Source organism: Pleurodeles waltl, chromosome 11 (assembly GCF_031143425.1).
Source record: "Pleurodeles waltl isolate 20211129_DDA chromosome 11, aPleWal1.hap1.20221129, whole genome shotgun sequence".
In the NCBI taxonomy this organism is placed as follows: domain Eukaryota; kingdom Metazoa; phylum Chordata; class Amphibia; order Caudata; family Salamandridae; genus Pleurodeles; species Pleurodeles waltl.
In genome coordinates, this window is record NC_090450.1 from 40,646,226 (window position 1) to 40,672,379 (window position 26,154).

The 26,154-nt window shown below is 40.6% G+C and overlaps 1 protein-coding gene and 1 long non-coding RNA gene across 4 annotated transcripts in view; one reads left to right on the forward strand and one right to left on the reverse strand.

Annotated features, from left to right (window-relative positions):
• The window catches only part of LOC138265365 (uncharacterized), a 110,151-nt gene that overhangs the window by 81,229 nt on the left and 2,768 nt on the right, over positions 1 to 26,154 (forward strand). The gene's annotated exons all lie outside the window — the stretch shown is intronic.
• LOC138265363 (dehydrogenase/reductase SDR family member 4-like) overlaps positions 1 to 26,154 on the reverse strand; it is a 129,709-nt gene that overhangs the window by 43,797 nt on the left and 59,758 nt on the right. For all 3 annotated transcript variants that reach the window (XM_069213009.1, XM_069213007.1, XM_069213008.1), the window contains 3 exons: positions 24,505 to 24,606; positions 13,323 to 13,393; positions 12,664 to 12,715 (listed from right to left, as the gene is read on the reverse strand). In XM_069213009.1, coding sequence (XP_069069110.1) covers positions 12,664 to 12,715; positions 13,323 to 13,393; positions 24,505 to 24,606 — 225 coding nt within the window. The remainder of the gene's footprint in view (positions 1 to 12,663; positions 12,716 to 13,322; positions 13,394 to 24,504; positions 24,607 to 26,154) is intronic.

Below are 26,154 nucleotides of genomic sequence, written 5' to 3' on the forward strand. Positions count from 1 at the left end.
AGACTGAACAAAGTGGTGGTGTTGGTGGTCAGACCGTGACACTTTCACCACGGTCATAATGTGGCTGTCTGACAGCCGCATTGGCGGCAGTCCGACCGCCAACGCGAGTCTGCCTGTCCTAGGACAGCCAGACTTGTAATGAGGGCCCAAGTCTCACTTTAGGTTTCTTGGCTACTTCGGCGTACTCATACATGTCTTTACCATCATTTAATGTCAACTTTGGTAGATGTTTGAAAAATGCTGTACCTTCAAATGCTAAGACCCCGATCTCACTATGCAGCTGTCGTCTCCTTGCTTTTTCCCCATTTTTAAGTGCCTTCTTCTTGCTTTCCTCTCATTATCACTGCTTTCTCCTTGCTTTTCCTGTTTTTTGTGCCTTCTCCCTGCTTTTCCTTTGTTCTCACTGCTTTCTGCTTGCTTTTTCCCATATTTTTGTATACTTGCTCCTTTATTTTTCCTCATTTTCACAGCTTTTTTGGTGCTTTTTTCCTGTTTTTTTGTGTGCCTTCTTTCTTTTCTCCTTTTTACTGCTTTCTCCTTGCTTTTCCCACATTGTAGTGCTTGCATGCCACCCATTATTTCCCACCTCCTGCCTAGTTCTGCTCACTGCCTCCCAGCACCCCTCTCTCCTCCCAGGACCTTCAACTGATTGATTGATAGAAAGTAGTAAAAGCAGTTTCTTTCTTTCTGAACAAAAGATTCCAGCACCAAAAGCACTCCTAAGCAGTGCTAAAGTGATTGTGTTCTCTCCCTGATCAAGGTTTGTTTGGCATATGTCTGATTGGCATATTTTATTCACTTGCAAGTCCCTTAAAGAGTGGTATACCATAAACCCAGGGCCTGTAAATTAAATGCTAACAGTGGGCCTACAGCACTGAGTGTGCCACCTACTTAAACACCACTTTAAAAAATGAATTAAGCCTGCCAGTGCAGCCCGAAGGCAGTGTCGCACTGCTTTGTCGACTTGGCATTTAAAACCCCTTTTCAAGCCTTAAACTTCCCTTTTGTTACATGTAAGTCCCCCCTAAGGTAGGCCTAGGTAGCCCACAGGACAGGGTGTTGTGTAATTAAAAGGTAGGACTTGTACCTTTAAGTATGACATGTTTTAGTGGTGAAAAATCTTCAAATTCACTTTTCACTACTGTGAGGCCTACCACTCCCCTAGGTTAACATTGCAAATTCCTTATTACATTTAACAAGCTGTAATTCCTAAATGGGAGGAGGTAGATAATGCATGGTTGGTACCTACGGACTTGTAATAATAAACCATACTTAATGTGAAAGTCGAATTTATCATTACAATCTTGAAAATGCCACCTTTAGAAAGGTGGCATTTTCCTGCCCTTAGCCCTCGGTCCCTGCAGTCTGCCTTCATTCACATGACTGGGTGTAACTGACAGTTGAGACTTTGTGAATTCATCCCAGAAAGTCACATAATAGTGGAATTAGCAGAGCCTGAATGCCCTTTCCATTGGCAGGATGGGGGTGGGGAGGGGTGGAGCTGACCATAGCCCACTTGTACCTATACCTGAAAAGGCTGTGCTCTGCCATCACACCATAGGTTTAACAACCTTGTATTGTCAGTGCAGCCAGTTAGGAGCCAGGCAGGTGAGGCAGGAAACTCCTGGAACTTCAAAGAACCTTTAAGGTAATATCTCCCATCTTCTAGGACACAGGCCTCCAATCTTTTCTGTAATAAGAGCTACTTATTTTCAATTAACTTCATTGAAATGTACTAATATTAGAGTTGTAATAGTGACTGCATCTGAAAAGATTACATTAGTGGTCACCATACGAAAGATGATTACTGCCAACAATCATTTAGGTGTATCAGGCATGGTTACATCAGTAATGTAAAAAAGTCTGTTACTATAGCATGCCTCTACATGGGTAATAGATAACAGCCATAGTTACAATACATCTGGCATCAAGGTAAAACCATTTGTGAAAAGTCTCCCATGTGTCACATAAGTTCTAACTCAAATATCAGCTTTAAATATATTGTGGAACTTCAGCCATTTTTTTTCCAAAAATCAGCTTAGGAGTGGTATATGAAAATTAATTTAGCCAAGCAAAACCTTTTCATTTAGTAGGCTGGTACGCACCCAGAAGAGCTACTTACAGGTAGCTGGAGAGCTACCAGTAGCTCATGAGCTACTCATTGGAGACCCCAGTTCTAGGAGCACGATATAAAAACAGGGCTCTCAGACAAACTCTTTAGTTCACTGCTAGACCTGCAGAAGGACTCTCAGGACTGCTTGCTGCTGTGACCTGATGTACACTGTGCCAGACTGCTGCTGTACCTGGATGTACTGCTTTGCTGTCTGGAGTCTGCCTTGAACCCTCAGAGGCCAGCCCTGCTGTTGAGCCCCGCATCTTCATCTGCAGCCAAGACTTCCAGAAGTGACTCCAAGGGACAGTTTTCTGGCCTTCCGTTCAGAGCCACAGGGACTTAACAGGCTTCTACCATCTTAAACCCACACCTGGGCCCAGCCTGAGTGAGTCCTGAGCCTCCCAGAGGTCTCCACCCACTTCTGGACCCTTGGTTGTAGTGCTAGTACCCAGATGGCCTATTTACAAAACTGAGGATTTGGACAAAGTTTGGCCAAAAAGTGCTTTGAGAATGGGGAGGAGACCGGCACCAGAGTTCTTGACTAGCCACCTGAGGTGCATCATTGGTCAGATTGGCTTTGTGGCTTCTCCTGCTACGTTCTTCTCCACAGCAGAAAATCTATTTCAGAGGCCTTTGTGAAAAGGGTATCCACCCTCTTGGAACTGTCTTCAGCTACAGCCTTCTGCTTTGTCCCACTGGAGACTTTGGACTTCCATTTTGATGACCAACTCCAAAGGTAAAAGTCTTTAAAGTAGTCTTGCTCCACTGCTATCCGACTACGACAGTCCCTTCTTGAGCTCTCCTGCAGCCTTACCCCACTGAACTTCTACCTTTTCAGAGATGTTTTTGTCAAATAATTTCTATGTCCAAAGGTCAGCGCTGACTGTGTCCTATCCACTTTGTGTTTCTAAACCGCATTCTATTTCAGTCTGCCTTAACTTTTGATTCTGCCCCGGTCTAGCGTGACCAGATGTCCCCAGTTAGCCTTTTCGTTTTTGAGTGCTTTTTAGAACCTTAAACTTTACAAATTCATATCTCTGGCTCTTCTAAATGGATTTTGGTATTTGGATGGTTTTGGTATTAATTAAATATTTTAATAGAATTATTCTGTTTCTAATGTGGTTTGGGAATTTATTGCATTGTGTTAAGTTAAGCTTCCCAGTGTTAAGCACATGTTAATTTAGTGACTTTGTGTTGTTCACCCTGACCAGGGTTCACACCCCAGTCAACCAAAAACCCAACTTCTCACACTGATGTTCAATGAGGACTTGTGGTTGTGCAGTACCATACAATGATTTGTGTTACACAAAATCCCAGATCAATAATTTGGCATCAGAGTAGCTTCTATTTAAATTCTCCTTAGTCCCCATTGGCTGCTTTTGTTTTTGTTCTAAATATAAGCAGCCCTACTTTCCTCTACTACCATGAAGATGGAGGGAGTAAATGTTGACAACCTCACTAACGTTGAGCTACAAAAGCTCTAGAAGGAGAGAGGGCTGAGTATGGGCAGGAAAGCTTCCAAAGTGGACTTACCAGTATCTCTCCAAGACCCAGAGGAGACCCCAGAGCTTTAGGAAACCCCCCTACTGCCATCAATAGAAGAATCAGGATACCAAGAATGGGGCACGGAGCAGGGTGTCTTCCAGAGCCTGTCACAAGTGGAGTCAGAGGACAGGATGGAGAAAAGGAAACTCAAGCTGGACGTGACCAATCTAAGGATTGAGGAGAAAAGATCATGCTGGCTCATGAACTGAGTCAGAAGGAGCTGGACATAAAAGCCAGACAAATGGAGTCCATCAGTAATGGTGGCAGTTAATCAACAGTGTCTGCTGGAGATGTGAGAGTGTTGATACCCAAAGACCAGGTGCCCAGTTATTTGGTGGGGGATGATATAGCTTTCATTTACACCTCACACCCCAGGTGTAGGAGGTCCATCAAAAGGATTTCTGTTTTATCTGAGGTGCATTGGAGATTAATGGAGGAGATTAATGGCCAGCATCCACCCAAAACCAGCCCTCAAGCAAGCTCTAAATCAGGCCTATTGTTTCTTAACATAAGTATAAGTATAACTATAACTGCTGAATTTCTATGGTTTCGTATTAGTAAAATATCAACATAACTATAACATCCCTGTACCCTTTTGTTTTTCAGTGAATGTAAATATATATGTACATATACCTAAAGATAGATAGATAGGTTTGCTCAGTGGCTGCTCAGCTGACAATGCTGGATTTTCAAGAAGCATCGTGAGTGAAGATTCTATTTAGAATGTGAAATCAATTTAGTCCTGAGATCTCTTGAGATATGCAGTAATCAGGTGGTATTGTCAATGACGTTCAGTCCATTTGGATGCCATGGTTTTAAACGGTATATTCAGAAGTTTTCTCTGACATCCAATAGTTCTTCCTTTAACACATTTTCCACAGGGAAAATCTTTAAATCTGATAGCAAAGGGTCTACAAGATTAAATTGATTGTCTGCAGGCTGGTCAGGTTTCTTACTAATTAATGCAGTTTTGCGATAACTGAATCATGTACGGAGGTCATTCACTCTTTGGACTACGTATTGTTTTTACAACTTTTGTGTTGGCAGTGAATCACTTATATAATGCATGTTGAGAGACATGTAAGATGCTGTCTTATTCCATAAGTCCTTCTCCTAACAGAACTAGTTACTGGTGATGTTTGCAAAAGGTATTCACATGTGATACACCTTTTAGAATCACAGCAATGAACCCCTGCATTTGTTACAGCTTGCTTGTGTTCAGCTCTCACAATAAGCAATCCTAAATTGGAAGCTCTGTGATAAGAAATGACAGGTGATTTTGGAAAAACCTTTTGCAAATTTTCACAAGTGGATAATGAGAGAAATGTTTATTGAATATTATTTCAGTAGTTGGGAGCAGATGGATGATAGTCAACCACAAATGGGATTCTCTCACTTTTGTTTCTGCTGTTGGTATTCCAAATAGGTGTTTCCCTGGGTAACTGCAAAGACTTGTCAATTTGTTGCTGTATGATATACACACACATATGTGCAGGGACAATTTTCCAGGATGATGCAGATTGGGTTATGATCTGGCCAGCAAATTTGGAATACATTTTCCCAGAAGACTAGATTTGGGAATAGGAGAGATGAGAAAATCAAGCCAGTTTCCACCTTAGTGTGCAAGGCTATTGATGGGCTGGGATTAGCCAAGCTTGTTTATGTTCACGATGAAGGGTGTAGGCATCTGAGGTGTTGTTAGCCCATTTTTTAAAGATATTTACAATGTGGGCTTGAGTTGAGATAGAAAGCATGCACTGGGCAAGGTCCAGGAGATCAGATGGAAATGGTGGCAAGGTATTTTTGGAGAGGGTGGTAGATAAAAGATGCAGTGGAGGTAAAAAGAAATAAATGAGGGTCCATTTAGCAGCTTGACTGAAACTGAGGAGCCATGGGTGAAAGCAACTCTGCCTCCTCTACCATGGTCCCTATTCTTGTTAAAATTAGAATGATAATGTAGAGGATTGGGGCAGTGAGGCGTCATTACACCAGGTCTCTGGAATGGCTAGTAAGTGAATGGAATAGTGGAGGTTGAAATCATGTATGTTAAAGGCATTTTTTATGGCAGATATGGAATTAAGGAGGGTGCCTCCTGAGGCATTGCCTGAGAAAGAGTGGAGGTGAGTGGTGAAGAAGTAGGGGAAGGCAGCGGAAAGGATGAGTTGGGAATAGAAAAGGTGTTGTGCAGTGATCCACGGAATCTTCTTCAAATGATCTTCTTCTGCTTCAAAAGCCAGATACTACATCTCTCAATGTGCAGCAGCATTATAGACTGGGTCATGGACCAAAGAACCCTACCTCTATTCAGAGAATTAGAAGTGTGATAATTTTTTCTTGGAAAATACTGATCTCTTACAGGTCATCAAAGCAGCTAAAAGCAGAGGGATGTGTCGTGGTCAGGAAATAATATTTATTTCTCTCAAGAGCTAGCTAAAGCTACTTCGGAAAGATGCAAACAATTTCTGCTTTCCATGCTTTGAATGCCAAATATGGCCTCTTTCAAGCTTGTCTCTTTAACGTAACATAACAACAAGACTATGATGAATGAGGATCCAGACCAGCTGCAGAAATGTTTAGATACCTGTAAAGAAGATCATATGGATAGTCCAAGATTGTCCTCCTGCTGAACATTTTCTTTCCATTGTGATTATATCATTGGGAGATTTTCTTTTATATATACATGAGTATGTGCTTTTCTCATTGATTTGTTGCATGCCAATTATCTCTATCCTCAATATCTTTTTCACACAATAATTCCTAGGTTTTGTTTCCCTTGTAGGTACACTCATGCTATGCAGTTGTCTCACTGTTTCACCTCTTGTAGTTAGGGCCTCCTCTGCAATTGCCCCGGCTCTTCTTCTTCCTGTGGTTCCAGCACCCTAGCCTTTCTCTCCTTTCTCTCCTTCCTATTGCTGTATTCACTGTACCATTTTCCAGGTGGATGTTCTCAAAATATACATTACATTTTAGTTGTTATAGCTGTTGCTCCTATGAAGGTTATATCTTATGTATGACATTATTAAGTTTTTGCTGATGTTATTATGTATAATGTTATGGAATGTTTGTTGGTTGAACTCTCCTATTAAAAGACAAAACGTTCTCTCCCATCTAGTGAAATTCAATGCAGAAGTAGCTCCTTTACAAAATACCCATCTCACAGCTACGGAAGTTCAAAGACTCAGACATAATTGGGTATGTCAAGCCTTTTCTTCTCTAGGCTCTGGGAAAAAGAGTGGTATGATCCTCCATTGCCATTGTAGAAAATCTCTTGGCATTAAACTGCTTTCTCAAGAGTCATATGACCAAGGCAGGTGGTTTCATGTACATCTGCTCATAAGCAATATTTCTATTTTAATTTTTAACATGTATGCACCCACACAACCTGATAAAAGATTTTGGCCAGCATTTCACATAAACTAGTGTCTATTTTGGATGATTACTTTGGTTGAGACTATAATCTTCTCATAGACCCTTTGATTGATCAGAACTTTAAGGCTAAATTTGCTCTTTCCCTCATGCATAAGCAATTTCTCTCAAGTATAAAGCAACCTTCTCTGGTGGATACATGGAGTTCAGTAATCCTACCATGAAGGAGTATACCTTTTTCTCACATGCACAATTCTCAATCCAGAACTGATAATTTGTTTCCCTCTAAAGTATTATCTCAAAACCTACTAAACTTGGAGATTGGCAGAATATTTATCTCAGATCATGCTCAGGTTATTGTAGGTTTAGATCTCCTCCCACTACCTAAACACCATGGAAACAGTGTTTTAATAACTCACTTTTAGTGGATGCTCATTTTACTTGTTGTTTTACAGATTTTGTGAAGACATTTTTCTATTTTAGTGATATCCCCAATATACCACTGCATAGCTTGTGGCACTCATTCAAAGCAGCATCAATTGAATAACCAAGAATTTTCTAAGATTTTGAGTAATATAAAAAAAAATTGAATACATGTTACACTACCAATTCACCCACATGTCTTGCTTACTTAATCAAAGCTAACTTCCAGTTTTACCAACTTTCCATTGAAAATGCTGCTTCCTTCTAACTAAGGTCTAGCACTAAATATTATGGACAGCCAAATATGGGTGGTAAACTATTGGCCAATTACCTATAAATTCTAAAAATTAAAAAAAGGACAAGTTAACATAGACACAATTCTTGGTACTACCAACAGATCCCTATTTGATGATGAAGACATTTTAAAGGAATTTAAAATTATCAATTATCAACTGCTATATACTCCTGGGCTATCTCCCTCTATTATGTGCAATCAACAATATCTCGCTTCTATCTAAAAAGAACTTGATGTCAATCTTGCTTTTTTTTTTCTTTGGAAGGTGATATTTCGCCTGAGTAAATTCTTCAGTCTCTGTAGGTGATCAAACCCGGGCAAGCCCTGGCCTCAAATGGGATTACAATTCACTTCTGTGGTTCTTTTTCTCATCTTTTGGTACTTCAATTACTTCATTTATTTCAAGTGTTAGTTACAAACAAAAGAGCCAAAGGCACTTCCGGGAAGAATTAATTTGCCTAATTCCTAAAGAAGGAAAGGATCCCAAATTTTCTAGACATTCTAGACCTATACATTTAGTAAACATAGATTATAAAATCATTGCAAAACATATTGCTCTTCAGTTGGATTCTCTGTAACCATAATTGATAGGACGGGAACAATCCAAGTTTGTTAAAGCCAAACTGATATCTGACAACACTATGCTTCCTTTTAATGTCTTTCTCATGTATGTAAGCAGTCCTTAGCCGCTATGTCCCTCGATGCAGAAAAGGCTTTTAATAGAATTGGTTGGCCGTTCATCTTCCAAACTCTTCAGTGGCTTAGTTTTGCACCTATATTTCAAAATTTGGTTTGTCTCCATATGTTCTTGTTAATAGTTTACAATCCTCCTACTTCCCCTTACATAGAGGTTTCTTTCAAAGTTTCCCGCTATCTCCATTATTTTTTATTTTACTTTGGTAGTATTTTTACTCAGACTTTGACAGAATCCTACTATTTAAGGTTTTCAATATAACAGAAAACAGGTAAGGATGGCTGCTTTTGCTCAGGACATTCCCTTAGTTATATCAATCAAGTGACTTCTTTACCTGCATTTGTATCTGAAGTAAACCAATTTACTGAAGTAATAGGCTACACATTTAACTCAGATAATGTGAAATTCTTTCACATAATAAAGTATGCTTTAAACATGATTCCAATTGTAATAATGTTGTGTGGCCACACAAAAAAATATAATATTTGGGATTGTGGTTTAAATACAATATTAATGGTAAAGTTTTTTTAATCTCAACTCGGTACTAAGTAAAATAGTCATACTGACTTCTAAATGGAACCTATTATATTTATCATGGTGGAAAAGATAGGATTCAATTAAAATGATATCTGTCCCTCTCATTTTATATATTTGTTCCAATGTTTCTGTACAAATTCCTCCTTTTCATTTTAAGAAACTATATACAATGTTATTCAAGTTTTATGGCATACTAAAAAAATCCAGATTATCCATCTCCAAATAACAATGACCTAAGGAACTTGGTGGAGTCAATTTCCCCAAACTTTATTATCATTCTACTTTCTGTTTGAAACTATCCACATTTTTTCACCTTTGAGACAATTCTATACCTCCTCCTATCTGGGCTGATATTGAATTGAACTTGTTTACACAGTTTCATTTCTTTACACAGATACCTATTTCCTAATCTACCTTTATCTTTAAACATACTTATTAGTTATTACACCCAGTTCTTTTTCAACATCTTACTCAACATGATTTATTTTTAGAATCCTCAATATGGTATAAAAAACTGATTACATTTAACGGCAGAGTCAGATATTGGAAGGCGTGGAGAGATAAAGATTTATTATGGGTTAAACCGCTTTTTCAAGATAATACCTTCCTTTCTTTTCAACAGACACAGTCTATGTTTAATCTCTCTAATTCCTTTGAAAAACAATTGGTACTTCTCTTTGAATCCATTTCTCAAGCCTTTTTGACCCTGCCGTCTGGTGTCATGTCGGAAGCCCCATCTCTCACTTATTGCAGCTTGCTTCCTCTAATACTTCCTTATCTGTTACATACTAAGCTCTTCATTTGTCAACCACTCCAGAAGTATAGCTGAAATTGAATTTAAATAGGAACAAGATTTTTAAAATTCTTAGTCTGTAATATTATAGAACAAAATTATCCTGTACTGTATGCACCACCCAAATGTTATTTTTATATTTACAACAGACTTTTATTCATATCTGATGCTTTAAATAAAATGATTCATACTATCCCTGCCAGTTGTTGGTCATTCCAGGCTCCATTAGCTACGTTATTTCATATTCTATATGAATGTCGGCATATTCATAAATTTTGGGTTACTTTAAGTCAACAATGCAATTACATTTTTTGCACAAATGTAAGCTTTTCACATGCAAAAGCCATTTTAGGAAGTTTAGTAGAAGTATGGTCCACCTCTTTATTCAGTGTTAAAATTATCACTCTTTTTTTGGCTGTTGCATTTCATTAAATAGCTAAGACTTGGAAAATGCATTTAATGTTTCATTTAAAGCTTTTTGGTATAGTGTATACTACCATCACCGATGGGATAGAGCCGATATACATCCCATTACTCTTGCTATACATAAAGATGCTCTTTGGACACCTGTTACCGTTTTTTTAGACTGCTCTTCCTATCAATGTTCCACACATCATCAAACTGTTACAAGTCCCTCTCAAACATTCCTGCATTGCTTGTCCTAAAATTGTTTCAATTATATAGGCAACATTGTTTCATCAACTTTCTTCAGCAAATAATTTAATTAAACCTGAATAGTTTCACAATATGTAAATGGAAGGGCTTTTTTCCATTTTAACTTTTCTCTTTCTTTTTACTTTTTTAATCCTTCTTCTTCCACGTCCCTATCTTTTCTGTATCTCTCTCTTTTCCATCTCTTATTTCTCAAAAGCATATCTAGATATACTACAAATTCAAGTCTTCATTTACTTTATGGGACTGTATAAGACTATATTCCACGTGACGTGTTTATTTCTATCCTAACATTTTCTGTTTAAATTTGAAAGAAAATGGTAAAATATTGATGTGAAACATGTAATAGGACAGAAATAGGCTTCTTTCTCTTCAATGATAATGTGGAGGACAAAAGAGGAGTAAGCCTATTGTAGGCTGATTAGCCACGAGTTCATGTTGGACAGATAGAAAATTAGGTCTGTGTTGTTAGTTTCAAAGTAGGGTTTGAAGTAGTTCTCAACAATTAGGGTTTCTGGATGTGCGATAAGTACATTAGATTAGAACTCCCCCCCTTCTTTTGATATTTTAGGACTAGTGTATGTTATAGTGAAGACGTAGGGGCTCTAGCTGGAGTGGCAGAGCTCAAGAATGTCAGGAGGAACATTGTGAAGAAGATTCTGGATACAAACCCAGGGTTAGATTAGGTAATTAGTATGGAAATGCAGAAGGTACCTATTGTAAGAAATAGGGACAGTGGATATTTCATCAGCTCGAGGAGAATTGTTTCATGGGAGGCTGGTTATGCTGTTACTACAAATAACATTAGGCAAACTCTATGGTAGGGAGTAAGAAATCACTGGTTCAAACAGTAGATGGGACATTACCTGCAATTGTAACTTAAGTGAGTGGCGTTAAATGTACTAACAATAATCTAATAACCTTAAAATGGAGTATTAAAGGCAATGTACCTGGGGGTCCTTAGTAAGTCATAAAATCGCTAATGGGAATTTCAATTCACCTTAGAAGAGTGGATCTGTAGCCTTTCCAAAAATATATAGTACAACTTTTGTGTTCACTATTCTAGCTGTGATGTGCTTTTCCTGCTTCACTGTTTATGGATGCCCCAATGTTATTGCAGTCCTTCTTCTATGTTCATTAATGTAGACCTTCTTTAATTTCAACTGATGTCAGTGGATTAATCCTGGGGGCTGTATGCTAGATGGGCACCACTAACCAGCCAGTAAGTAATCCTGAGGTAATGGTGGTCTGGGCAACCACCCCTCAAACGGAGTGGTAGAAGAAACAGATGAGTCATAGGCCAAGTAAAGTCCTCTAGGCTGACCTCAACTTCAATGCATACCTTTAGCACACTGCAAAAGCAGAGCCAGATCTGAATGCACAGAGCTTTCCAGGCAACCCCCTTATGGCCAATCCAGAAGGCCTCCACTCTGGCCACATGGGCCAGGAAGCTCTGGAAAGGAATGGGCAGCACACAGCAGACAGGCACAAAACAGAGTCACCCTCAGAGTGGTCTGACACATATTGGCTCCCCTGGTCTGACAAATATTACTTAAATGAAGTTTAAAACATTAATTTAAGCTAAAATGTAATACTATGGTTTGTTTTAAAGCAGATATGTTGTGTCTTGGTGATGTGATGTGATGTGTGTGATGATGATTGTTTTGTTGAGGTAAAAAGACTAGAAAGGTCACCTATGAGGGTTCCTGAAAAGTGAAAATGAGTGGAAGGAGAGCCCCACAGTTTAGAATAGTTTTTATCTTTGAGAAGATTGTGCTCAACTTCTTAATGCTTCTTCTCGTTTGAAGAGGAGGTAATCAAGCTTGCAACCTCAGTGTGCTTGTTGTTGTAGAATGGAAAGGTTCTCAGTAATTAAACTGCCCTTAGAGGTGACAGGCAGATACTAATACCGTGTTCAGGTGGTGAGAGGATAATAGCAGCTGCCAGCTTTTACAGAGGATGTGGGATTCAGCAGAATTGTTGATGCCAACATATAAGGATGCAATTGGATGAAGTTGGGAGATTGATAATGTTAAGTATCAGATGCTCATGTGAAATAATGATCTGCAGATGTGGCATACAATTCACCAGTGAGCCAGTCTCCAATAAAAAAAGCAATATATGAAACATTAAAGCCTTCAAATGTTTTGCGTTATGACTTTTCTCACCTCCTCAGTTTCCAAACATCATTTAAAAGCTTGTGACAGTCTTTTATCTTTACTTACTGGAATGCCTGCAAAGCCGAGAACAGATGAATTCAGGACAATAGAACCACCACTGCAAGGAACAAGAGCAAAAGATGTATGTGTGGAGTTCTGAAAAGTGGGTACATATTTCACATTCCAGTCAATAGTTTAACAATGTTTCTCTCATACCTTTGATTATATATCCTTCTTTATTGATTACTGATCAAATGAATACTTGTCTACATATTGTGCCCTAACTACTTTATATTCTACCACCATAGTTATACTTTTTTTTACCTCAACATCATATACTCACCATCAGAGTTTATATCATCATTTGCAGTCTTTACAGTCTGTCAGTTCATCTATGTCTTTCTCTTATTTTTTGCTCATTCACCAGTTCTTGGTCCTAGGCCCATTAGCCATAATCTCTCACTGGCTACCCTGCTCCCACATATATGTTAATTCCTTATCACATTGCTCTCTCCAGTCATTTGTCTCACCCTTGTACCTTCTTCCTGTACCCAACCCATTTTTTTATTTTCATTCATACCTCTCTCCATCCCATCAGCCTCAATCACTCAATATTTTCTTTGTCACAGATGGTTATTTTTTTATTTGCTTCCCACCTTATTCTTAGCCTTCAGCTTTTTTCCCCCACCAGTGTTAACCTACAACTCTTCTTTTATGATATTTACCCACGTTTCTGCATGTGAGGAAATACCTCTTGCACCAAAAAAAACATCGCCATCAAGTTCAAGTTCAAATTCTGAAATCAAAAATGAAAAAAGAAGCAATGATGAGAAAAGTATGGAATGACTTCATTGACAACAATTATGGCAACATGTAAAATAGAGGATTCTTTCTCAATGCACAAGTAGGGGGTGACTCTAAAAATGTATCAAAGATAATTGGTGGGTTCTTTTCTTTAAATAAAAACCTTTAGCTTAAATGACATTGTTTAATATATGTGCCTTAGCTTATCTATTCAATATAATGACAAGAGATATACATTTTGTAGGAAACCAGGATTAACCTATAACAAATAGAATAATTTCACCCTGTTGAAAGCTATTTGTAATTGAGGATTAGTACAACTTTTGGGACTCCTGAGTTATTGTGCAAATCTAATATATTAAATAGAGTGCATATCTTTTTATGCCACAACCTTCCTTTAATAAAAACAGTCTGACTGTGATTTGTAGAATAATCTTTAAATTTTAATACTAAAATGTTAGTAAGAATCCCAAAATTGGCATTAAGTTTAGAGATATGTCTGTAATTGGTACACAAGGTTAGATCTTTATCATGTTTTTGAATTAGTGTTATAAGGATGTCATCCATGATCATTAGTTTACAACTTTTCCATGGCATTTGTTTATATTTTTTGCAAGAAGTGGTGAGAGTTTTATATTGGAATAATTACAACATTTAGTTGGAATATTATCCAATACAAATGTTTTACCATTTTTAAGTAAACCTACTGCTATCCCAAATCCTTGATTAGTTATTTCTAATAATATTTAAAAAATAATCTTCTTACTTTAAATTTGGAAAATATGCTTCTCCAAAAAGCACAATTCTAGATCATCAGTTAGGGTTTCCTCTCTATATAATAGTTTAAAGTAGTCCACAAATATATTGTTTATATATTTATCATGGACAATTGTTTGCCCAAAGTATTAGTAACTGACACAGTTATACATGATTTTTTTTCTATTGCAATCTGTTAACTAAAAGTTTGCATTCCCTTTAACCAACTTTTAGTATATTTGCTTGATGCATATGTTCCCATAGGATAATATTGGGTTATCTCAGTCAAAGTAATAAGTGATAATATTTAGTTATCTTATTACAATTAATAAGTGATAACTTTCAATTGGGAGCAGAAAGTAATTTCAAGTTTGGTGTCTCCAAAATTGTAATTTAAAAGCCTCTTTAATGGTAAATTCAGATTAAGTCACAGTTCTGAAAAAAAAGATTTTAGAAAGTTGGAATTTTATCATCTCAACCTGTCTGTAAATTCATCCTTAGATGAGACTATATATGTGTTTGTAATGGACTTTATTCAAATGTCTTAATTTGAATTCTGTTTAACAGGAATTGCAGAAGACAGCCTAGTCCTCATCTTTATGAGGCTAACATTATTTTGCATCAGGATATTTTTAACGCCTTCAATTCAATGAATTATTTGTCCTATAAAAGTGAGAAGGGGATGAGATCAAACACTTCACTATGTTCAATGCACTATTCATAAAACAATGTGCAATCCATCTAATAACAATAAAGTAACAAAACATTACTATATTACAGCATTTATATTGTATGCATTCGTAAGGCTGTATTTACAAATGTGTAGCATGTTTGTATTTCTGTTCAAGGTGCACATGTGTAAAGGTATACTGTACCACCCAGGTATGGCCAAATAAATCACAAAGCATGCAGGTTTGCAATCTTTCTACTTTATTTAGATGGGATGCCATTCTGTATATTATTTGTAAAGCACATGTATTCTTTTATGGTTCCATTGAACTAGGCGAAGTCTGTGACTGACTGGTCACACCTCAGAAGCCAATCAAAAAGCCATGTCTTACATGCTTTTAAAAAGGCTGGCAAAGAGGAGACGGGCCATTACTCAGCATTTGCAAGATCACTTTTGCGATGGCATGGCTTACACAGTCAGCCTCTGTATGCTTTGGTGTCCGTGCATAGTGCCAAGCATCCCTATTTGTGTGTTGTTTTTCATTTTATTTCTGGAATCCTTTCTTTATTAATTGCGATATAGGGGCAGCGTTCTCGTAATTGGTGCTAAATAATGACAGTACTGATGTTATTATAAAAACCTTTGGAAAAAACCAATGATCAACAGGACACGTTCATACCTTCATCATTCTGATGTTGATAAGTTAATTATCACCTACTTTGAAATGGCAGAAACGTGTTATAGATTACTAAACAACAACAAAATATTCTTCTCATAAAGGCAGGACACAGTGAGTTGAGATTACCTCAGCCTTATTTGGTGAACTGTTCACGAGGTATAAAACACATTTTAGCTTTTGTCATTTTGGTCAAAATGTCATAGGCTCATTTAATTATACCCCGGGCCACTGGAATATTGCCATTCTCAAAAGTTTCTATCTTAAAGTGACATAAGCTACTACAAACAGTGACACGTGTTGCTGTGCAGCAGAAGGTCATTCACAAAGATTGGCTAGTCACCTTACAGCTGCTTACAGCTACTTATTGCTGTATTTGGCTACTAAACCAGGACTAATAGGTCTCGCTGTGTAAAAATGATAAAATGATGAATTGATACTACCACAGAATGTGATACAACAAATAATCTGCATTTTATTGCCACAAAATTTTGTCCTCTCACTGCATATTTCCAGTGGCTGTGATTATAACTGTGGCACACATTACACATCTATATAAACACTACAAATGAGAGCTATCGGAAAGTGTTTGGCACCTCACTAGACAAATGCAGGGGCAGCTCCTCCATTAGGGTGGAGGAGCGTCACACCCCCCCCCCCACCAGCAGCAAAAGCTGCAAACCTTTTACCAAAAAACAATAATAAACTCTGTTTATTATTGTTTTTTGGTAAAAGTAGTGGGGTCACGGGAGGGACGAGCACTGAGGGGCACACAGTTGCCGGGCTGGAGAGAGCCTGCACAGGCTCCCAGTCTGCCTGGGAGTGCCCTAGCTGGGCGTTCCCGGCCAATCCTGATGCTGTTCTGAGCAGTGCCAGGATTGGCAGAAGAGCAGGCTGGGAGCCTGTGTCCGCATCCAGCAGAGGAGTGGATGGAGCAGAGAGGCGCAGCGATGGAGGTATGTGTTATTTGTTTTATTTTTAATTTAATTTTTTATTTACCTCCCTCTCCGTGCGCCGCCCCACCCGTTCTGCTCGCTGCGAGCCGCTACTGGACAAATGAAGTGATATATAAGTCCAATTAAAATTGTCGATAGCTGGGCTGCCTCTAAAATTACCTGAAAACACAAGTACCATCAGTTTTTCAATTCTCATATGTTTTTATGAATCCAGATAATTACATTAGACGGTAATTGTAAAAATAGATTTATTGGCCCAAAAATATAGCATATTCTTTCAGCACAAAAGCAACCTGCTGTATCAAAGTCAAAGTACACATTTGAATATAAAGTTTTAAGATATTTGCATGAAGCTTAGAGTCAAGACAGCTGAGATGTCTTCCAAGCTTACATGTTCCTAGAGTTAAAGATTAGGGTCATTTCTACCCTGAGGTTTACTGCACCTTCATTGCTTTGACTATGGGAAGGAAAAGTAGCGCATCCACACGACTAAGAAGCCTGCAGGCAGTAGTGAAAAAACCACTTTAAATGACAGTCATCTTGATAAAACTGTGCCAGTGACAGGTCAGTGGGCCTGGGTAGAATCGGTCTGGTCCTTTCTGCCGGCACTTGTGTGTTTTGCTCTTTGTAGCCAACGTGTGGGTAAGTTAATAAACTGTTTGCTCCTTTATTTGCTTACAATTGTAGCAGTTTTTTTATTGGATGCCTGCAAAATTGCAGTTGGTTACTTCAAAAACCTTTTTGATTGTATGGTCATTAACTAGAGTAGTAGAGGAAATGTAGGTTAATCTATTGAAAAGTCATAGGTGGAAGTGCAAGTAGACAGTGGGGTGTAGGGTTGTCTCAAAGTTTTGTTGGGTAACACTGTTTTATTTGTATACTTTGCGCCTAAAAGAGGAAATGATCATGAGCTGGGTGTGTGAAAAATTCTGCATGATTTAAGGAGTTTTGCCCACTCTACGGCCGCTTGGAGGCTGTAATTCTGTCAAAACTCCACCAACCGCAATGTGGTGGAGTTTTGTCTTGCACACAGCTAGCCAACATTAAGTTGACGAGCGAGAATGTGCATCTCCTAGCATGATTTTCATTTGCTAAAATGCCTCACAGCAGGATTTCTCAATGCAGGCACGGCATCACGCTATGACCATTCGCACTGAGAAAGCTGCTGCTTAAGTAGAAATGCTACTTGAGCTACAAAAAGAAGCTGCCCATGAGGTTGCTCATGGGGTTGGGTGTATGCTCAACAACTTCTGCCCCCCATAAATCTGCAATAAATCTTAACATTGACACTCATCCTAAGGTTCAGCTTTTTACCCAAGCCCAAGTTCCCACCACAGAGCAGGCACATAATAACCAAATATCTCCAACAGGAAGCTCAAGCACCCCACACATAGGGTCTCCTGGCAACTCCATGGGTGGGTCCTCTCCGCAGAATGGGTTTCAACTGCACCCTCAGACCTGCCACACACATCAGTCCTACAATGGACTAAATGATGCACTGTTGGAGGAGGCTCCCAAAGACTCCATAATGTGGCGGGAGATTCTTTTCAGCCAACTCAATCAATCGCATGAACAGCCACGCTCAGTTTGGCTCACATTTCCCTCTCTAAAGCACGATTACAACACCTTGCTCTCACCTATTATGTTGCCACTTGTGAACAAAGTCACCCCATTGAATGCTCACGTTCCAGGACCACCACCAAAGAAAAACAGCTGATAAGATTCTCCATTATGCCCAAAAGGGGCCAAGCTAATACATAAAATATTCCACCTGATCAGATGGAAAGGCTCCTATCAGGTATGCCAACTCCTCCTCTAGTCATTTGGTCTTCTTTGCTGAACACCATGGAGGTGATATCATCGGCAGTAACATTCCAAGCAGACAAATTCGTAATACAAGAGATCCTTTTAAACTCTCTTGCAGCCCACATTCATGGTATTGATGGAAAGCAACAGGCACTGAATGACATGATTAAAAGTGTACAAAAAGGTTCTGCCCTGACCTACCAACCCTGCCAATGCACATCAACTCTGTACCTCCTTGCATCAGTTCCTACAATCTTATCAGAAGTATTGGATGAAGTTAAGGTCTCTCAAGCTCGTCATTTTTCTCACAATCCTCAGATCCTAGGAGAACATTATTACTCCAAGAGTCCATCAACAGGAATGCAAATTCCCTTAGTGCTTTTGCTCTTCACTTATTTTGTGCTTTTTCACACGATTTCACGCATATTTTTGTGCTTGTTATCACTCGTTTTCACCTCTCTTTTGTTACTGTGTTTTCTCTCACCTCTTAGTGTCTTTTGCTCTTTCCCTGTTTTTGTGCCTTTTTTCACTTGTTTTCACTCAATCTTTGTGCCTGTTTTCACTCTTTTTCACCTGTTTTATGCCTGTTATCACTCGTTTTCACCTGTTTTTGTGCCTGGTTTCTCGCTAACCCCTTAGTGTCTTTTGCTCTTCTCATGTGTTTTGTGCCAGTTGTCAGTCATTTTCACCTCTTTTTTGTGCTTGTTTTCTCTTTCATCCCTTAGTGCCTTTCTTCTCAGTCATTTCTGTGCCTTTGCCACCCATTTTAGTCCTTCTGCTCCCTCTGTCATGCTCCCGCAGCCCCATGCCCCCCTGCTTTTCCCACTACCCTCACTCTTTATCTGCTCTTCCTGCCTTGTTTCCATCCCGCCTTTTCTTCTAGCCTCTCTGCAGCCCCAACCACTGCCCCCCCATCCTTCAATCACCCAGACCTACTTAATGGCAGCTGCTGCACATCTACGTTGCTGACGCACCAAAAGAAAGCCAGTCTTCACTCATCTGCACCTGGACCATACCTAATGCCACAAACCCTGGTCCGCTAGCCTCCTAGCAATAACTCACAGTGCTTCTTTGATCACTTAACTGAGGACGTCTCTCCTCCCGCTTCTGGTGCATCACCTCACACACCATGGCAACAGTTTTCATTTGAACCCACTTCCACTTCTCCTGCACCAGCCTACCCACATATAACCCTCACCTAACACCCTCTACAGGAAATCCATACCCCAACACTCACTCGTGTGCATGCTACACAACACATGATCTTACTGCAAACATGTAACCGAAATCTATGACCTGCTGAGCTGCAATGCACTGGACCTCCTCTTCCTCATGGAAACCTGGCTCAAATACACATAGGCACCGAAGATCGCCACAGCAATCACAGTAGTTACACAATTGCAAGACAGGACTCCTCTAACAAGCCAGGAGGAGGACACACAATCATCTACAAAGGCTCCATCAAACGTTCACTGTCCTCAGAGAGTGCCATCCAGTTCATGGAACACCTGCACTTCAAGCTGCAAATCACTAAAAACGTCACCTTAAATAAATATACTGACCACCAAACTACCTTCATCACTTTCATCGCTGACTTTACTCAACTCCAGAGACCTCATACTACTCAGCGACCACAACTTTCACCAACAAGACACAACCAATCACTGCTCCACATCTCTCCTTGAAAGCCTGAACAACATTGGACTAACCCAACTCATCACACAACCAACACACATCACAGGACACCAATTTCAACAACTGGATCAAGAAGAACTGTGCAGATTCCCTCACACCCATCAAACCAGCAAGCAAACATGACCCATCAAGCAGGGCAACTGGTACCCAGAGGACTTTTGAGGTTCCATACGGCACTGCCAACAGCAAAACTGGAGCCAGCCCAAACCACCAATAAACCCACCTACAAGACTGCAATCTAATGCTTCCGCTAGCAACCGAGAAACACCATGAAAAAACTGGTAGTTGAACGCATCGAAGCAAACTCCAATAGCAGCAGGAGATATCGATCATCAAGAATTTACCACATCCTCAGCCTCCGTCAGCAGCATTGCTACATCCCAAGAACTCAGCAACAGCCTATCAAACTTCTTCCACAGCAAAATTGCAAACATCTACAGCAACTTCACATACCAACTAGACCCAAGCAATTTCATCCCCAACCTGCCCATCACCAACAAAACATGGCCATCTAACCAAATGGAAAACCCTCACCAAAGAAGGCACAGCAGCCATCATGCCAAGCCTCCACTGAGGGGCCCACCAGATCAATGCCCTCACCACTTCTGCAACCTTTGAGCATCACCAATAAGTACTGCTCTCACCCACATCTTCAACACCACCATCACATCCGCTACTCAACTGGGAGACTGGAAGCATGCAGCAGTCAACACCCTCCTCAAGAAGCCGTTGGCTGACTCGAGCTAACTGAGCAACTTTGGGGCAATCTCCCTGATCCCCTACCCAGCCAAAGTGATAGAGAAGCCATCAACAAGCAAGTCACAAACCACCTCAAACTACACTGCCTATTGAACAACAGTCAGTCAGTATTTAGAAAGAAATGAAATCATCGAACAAGCACTCATCATAGCCACTAAAGACATCTGGACCATCCTTGACTGACTAACACAATGGTCCTCATCCTCCTCGATCTCTCCATGGTATTCAACACAGTATTCAACAACACACTCATTAGAGGACTCCACGAGAGCGGACTTCATGGACCCACAGGAATAACCCAAAGTGTTAGGCTGCCACCCTTCACATCAGAGACGAAGAGCTGTTCTGCGGAGTCCCCCAGTGATCATCCTTCAGTCTGACTCAGTTGAACGTCTACATGATTCCACTTGGAACATCATCTGATCCCAAGGCATCCAACGATCTTCTATGCCAGTGACACACAACTTATATTCTTTCTGACTAACATGGCAACCACAACCACTTTCACCAACTGCCTGACCATGGCAGAAGAATTAAGGAGAACAAACTGCCTGAAGCTTAAGACAAGATGGGAGCACTGGTCTTCGAAAACAAGACCTTCCTATAGGACGCCACCTAGTTGCCAACAGCGCTGGCACCAACACCCACTGACCATGCCAGAAACCTAGGGAGCACCTGGGTGACAAGCTCGACTCCATAGCACAAGTCAATGTAGTGAACGTTGCCTGCTTCCACATCCGTTGAATACCTATAAAAGACCTTTAGACGGCTATCATGCATCGCCAGATAACCTGTCACACAGGCACTCATCACAAGCAGACTTGACTACGGTAACACACTCTATGATGGATTCTCAAGCAGCTTCTACACAGACTTCAGATCATTCAGTATGCCTCCGCAAGATTCCTACTCAACGTCCGATGGTGCACTCATATCTCACCCCATGTCAGAAAACTCCACTGGCTCCAAAATCATAAATGCAGCCAATTCAGATTCATCGTACACACATACAAAGCTTTGCACAACACTGGACCAGAATACCTGAACAGCCACATACACTTTGACCAGCCAGGCATGCACCTATGCTTAGACTCACACTCAACACTCACTCGCACACACCCTCCCCATTTCACAAAAAACAGAGCAGGAGGTTCCTTGTTTTCATATATTGCACCAACATCATGGAATCGCCTCCCACAACACTTCAGAGGTTCCTCCTTAATTCTTGATTTCTACTTCTGCAAGAGGCTTAAGACCTGGCTCTGTGGATAAAGCAGCTGGGACAACATATCTACATACCTGTTCATACATAGTCATCACATTAGTCTGCCTACGTCGGGGATGCTTGTTGCTATTAATTTTTTCTGAAGCACACTGTATTCCACAAGGCCACTGCCATTATACTGGGTGACTATCTTGGAATGTATTGTCCATAGTGACAGAGTATCATTGTTCTGTCATACCAAGAAGGTCTACGCGTTGCCTATGACCATGCTGGATCATTAAACTAACAGTGCACCATGTAGAATATCATTGCAAGAAGCTGGCTCTGCTATGTTTCAATTTATTTTTTATTGCAGGATATGCCCACAAGTTTTATTCTTTCCATGTATCTTGCATATCAGTGTTGAGTTTCCAAGTATTTTATTTGATCTTATTTTGGCTTGGTAAGTGGGTGCATGCTAGAGATGTGTCAGTGGGTGGATGGATGAATATATGAGTGCATGTACAACTGAAAGAGTGCATAGGTGACTTATTGAGTGCCTAAACTCATGAGTGACTGTTTGTTTTAGCTAGTATAAAACACAGAAACCTTCCAAAGTATTGAATAACTGACTCACACTCTTTTAAGCTTCAATGAACACAAAAGTGATCTAACAAATCATGATATGAGCACAACTATGATCCTCACACACGATAATGAAACACTACCCAGTAAACCACGTGACAGACTCGGTCTTCAAACCAAAGTACTCTCAAGGAGTAACATGCAACCCAACTGCTAATTTGCTCGGAGCTTCAACTGGGCTATGACGCTCTAGACAAATGCTACTGCAATACAAGGCAATGCAAAATGTAGCTCCAGCTGGCCCCCTCCATGCACCTATGAGCCACCAGTGAGAGTGCCACCACCTTCTCCTCAACTGCACAACCCTGTTACTAAATGAAAGTATGAAATGCACAAAGTCAAGTGAATTACAGACATGACACTAACACATCTATATTATGTTACAGGTAAAGTAGTTGAGAATATTGATGTTTATATTGGATAACATTTTTAAACAGGCCAGACAATCTTTGTGTGATCCTGAAGAAAATGGCTTGGTTCTTCAGTAATGAGAGCTATATGTCCATTCCATAATCCAAAAGTTGACATCTTTTCCTACCAGCTGTGTACTCTGAAGATATCAAATGGAATGACCGATTCTTCATTTAGTTCAGTGTTTAAAAAGGAAGCCCATATATACTGTAAAGCAACTGACACTCAAAATATATTCAAAATGTATTTGGTCTGTATTATTTAAGCAGCAACATAGTCCTGCATAAGCTTGACCTGTTTTGTGCACCATTACCATGTTTCTGTAATCTAAACCAGTCTCTTGTAAAAATATTAGTTCTAGAACTAAACCCATTCAATTGTGTCATCAAAATTAGGTTGTCCAGTATTCAGTCTTTAAGGCTTAGGGCCTCATTATGACCCTGGCGGTCCATAGACCCCCAGGTTTGCGGTGGTGGTCTGACTGCCACATTATGACAGTGGCTGTCGTGCCACGGTCGGACCACCAGCACTGCCAGTTTTCCTCCAAAGGAGAGACTGGCGGTCCTGGTGGTCCTAATCCAAATCCCCTCTCCGCCAGTATCTACATGGCGGTAGCACCTCTATGTAAAGGCTGACGGAGATGGGGTGCAGGGTGCCCCAGGGGGCGCCCTGCACTGCTAATGCACTTAGCATGGGCAGTGCCGGGCCCCCCTGGCCAGACCCATCGCTATATTCACTGTCTGCTCTGCAGACAGTGAACTTTACAATGGGTGCTGGTGCAGCTAATGCACTACAGCATTGCCGCCGGCTCTTTTATGAGCTGGTGACTATGCTGTAGGCCATTACCTGCTGCGCCAGTGGGCGGAAACTCTGTTTCAGCCCGCTGATCCAGTGGATAACTCATAATGGGGCCCGCAGGAAGGTGGCCGTACTGGCAGCAACCTGACCATCTGGACTTCGGTTGACGGTGTAAACTGTCTGCCAAAGTCATAATTACCCCCAAATGTCTTTTTGCTAGTACTGTCATTAATGCACAGGAAAAAAAGCATGAGGTATTGAATACATAAGATGCGACACCCTGAATTTAAAGAGAAGTGCTCTCATTCAGCGGTGCACACTGTAACTATGTCATTGATGTTCCCAATTTGTAGGGCTTCTTCAAAGAAGCCTTGGGGAAGTGTACCTAAATAAACATGTTGGGTGGATATAATTGCGTAGGTTTTTTTTTTTTAAACGCCTTGTCATTTACAATCAGCAGTTGCTAGGTACGCGTTTTGCACTTGATAGATGATTTAATATTTACATGATGAGCTTTTGTGCAATACTCCTGGAAGAAGAGGAAATCTCACACCTCTCAACTTGACAAGGGTCTACATTGAACCTAAACTTTAAAGACAATTCATTACATAGGGATTTCATTTTGGAGAAATGTGGTAAAAGACATGAGCACTTTTTGAAGCTGAATATGGTACAGTGACAGCGAGATTCTGCTAGTGGGTTACATTTCTGGCCCTGGTTACATTACCTCATCCCAATCTTCTTTTGTTGTCTCCAAGATGTCCTTGCTAACTGCTTCTGTAGCTGCGCTTGAGAACAGATAGTCAATTCCGCCATATTTGTCTAAGGCCTGCACCAAAAACAAAATCAGACAAAACGAGGAGCATGGAAAGGTAACTGTGCTGTTGTTTAATTGAATACCAGCAATTATTTAATCATCTTAGTATCAAATATTGCTCACATTTAATTGGTCATATCATGTAGCATTGACCTTCCTGCGAACAGGTCTTTCTCAAGAAAGACAACAGACTGCCGAAACAACCAAATGGATCCCAATACACATTCATGAAAAATGTGAAAAAGAAAATATCAGCTCCCTTACAGGTGACAGGAACACTAATACTATTGTTCTGTCCAATATTTATACCCCAGATGTCTTTGAAATCATAAATACTATTACAAGAGCACAAAATCCAAAATAGTCAAACTCTGGTGCTCACAAAATATGCATGTATGCAAAATGTGGGTACAGAAATTGACCCTGGCTTATTTCATAGGGTCCAGCAAGACAAAGCCTTGAGGCACACTACAACAGAGACCATAAATAAAAGGTCACAGATCACTCACAAGTTCTTCTCAGCAGAGCACCGCACAGTGAAACACACAACATAGCAGTAAACTGCCAGGCTAGGTTCTTCCTGGACCAGAAACAAGCATCCTAGGCCTGGTTTCAGGGTATCACCCTTCATCACCCAGGCTAGCTTGAATCCAGTGGCACAGTGAGCCCGGAATCCCCGTATGGGCATACACGGCGCACTTATGGCAACAAAAGCAAAGCAAACACAAATGATGGACGGCTTGCGGAACCAATCAAACATTCACCCCCAGTCACAGATCTGGGTTTAATCCATCAATTCTTTTGCTCACCATGCCACCCCAGTTTGAACCCAGCCATATGCAAGTCAGTCATGACTTTGTTCCCCAGGGGAAGAGTCCAGCCCGAACTGCCAGGCCAGGTTCTCTCTGGACCAGAAACAAGCATCATAGGACCGGTTTCAAGGTATCACCCTTCATCAGCCAGGCTAGCTTGAATCCAGTGGCACAGTGAGCCCGGGACCCACGTCTGGGCATACCCAGGACACTTATGGCGACAAAAGCAAAGCAAACACAAATGATGGACAGAATGCGGAACCAATCAAACATTCACCCCCAGTCACAGGTCTGGGTTCAATCCATCAATTATTTTTCTCACCATGCCACCCCAGTTTGAACCCAGCCATATGCAAATCAGTCTTGACCCTTTCCTCAGGTTCCACAGGTTCTCCCCAGGGTATGCCCAGATGTGGGTCCCATGCCACTGGAATCAAGCTAGCCTGGCTGATGAAGGGTGATACCCCGAAACCGGTCCTAGGATGCCTGTTTTCAGTCCAGGGAGGACCTGGCTTGGCAGTTCGGGCTGGACTGTCCTCATGGGGAACAGGGTCAAGACTGATTTGCATATGGCTGGGTCCAAACCGGAACGGCATGGGTAGCAAAAAAACGGTGGATTTAGGCCCAGATCTCTGTACTGGGGGTGAATGTTTGACATTGTTCAGCATTCCGTCCATCACTTTTTCTTTTTGCATTTGCTGCCCCAAGTGGGAAGGGTATGCCCAGATGTGGGTCCCGTGCTCCCAAT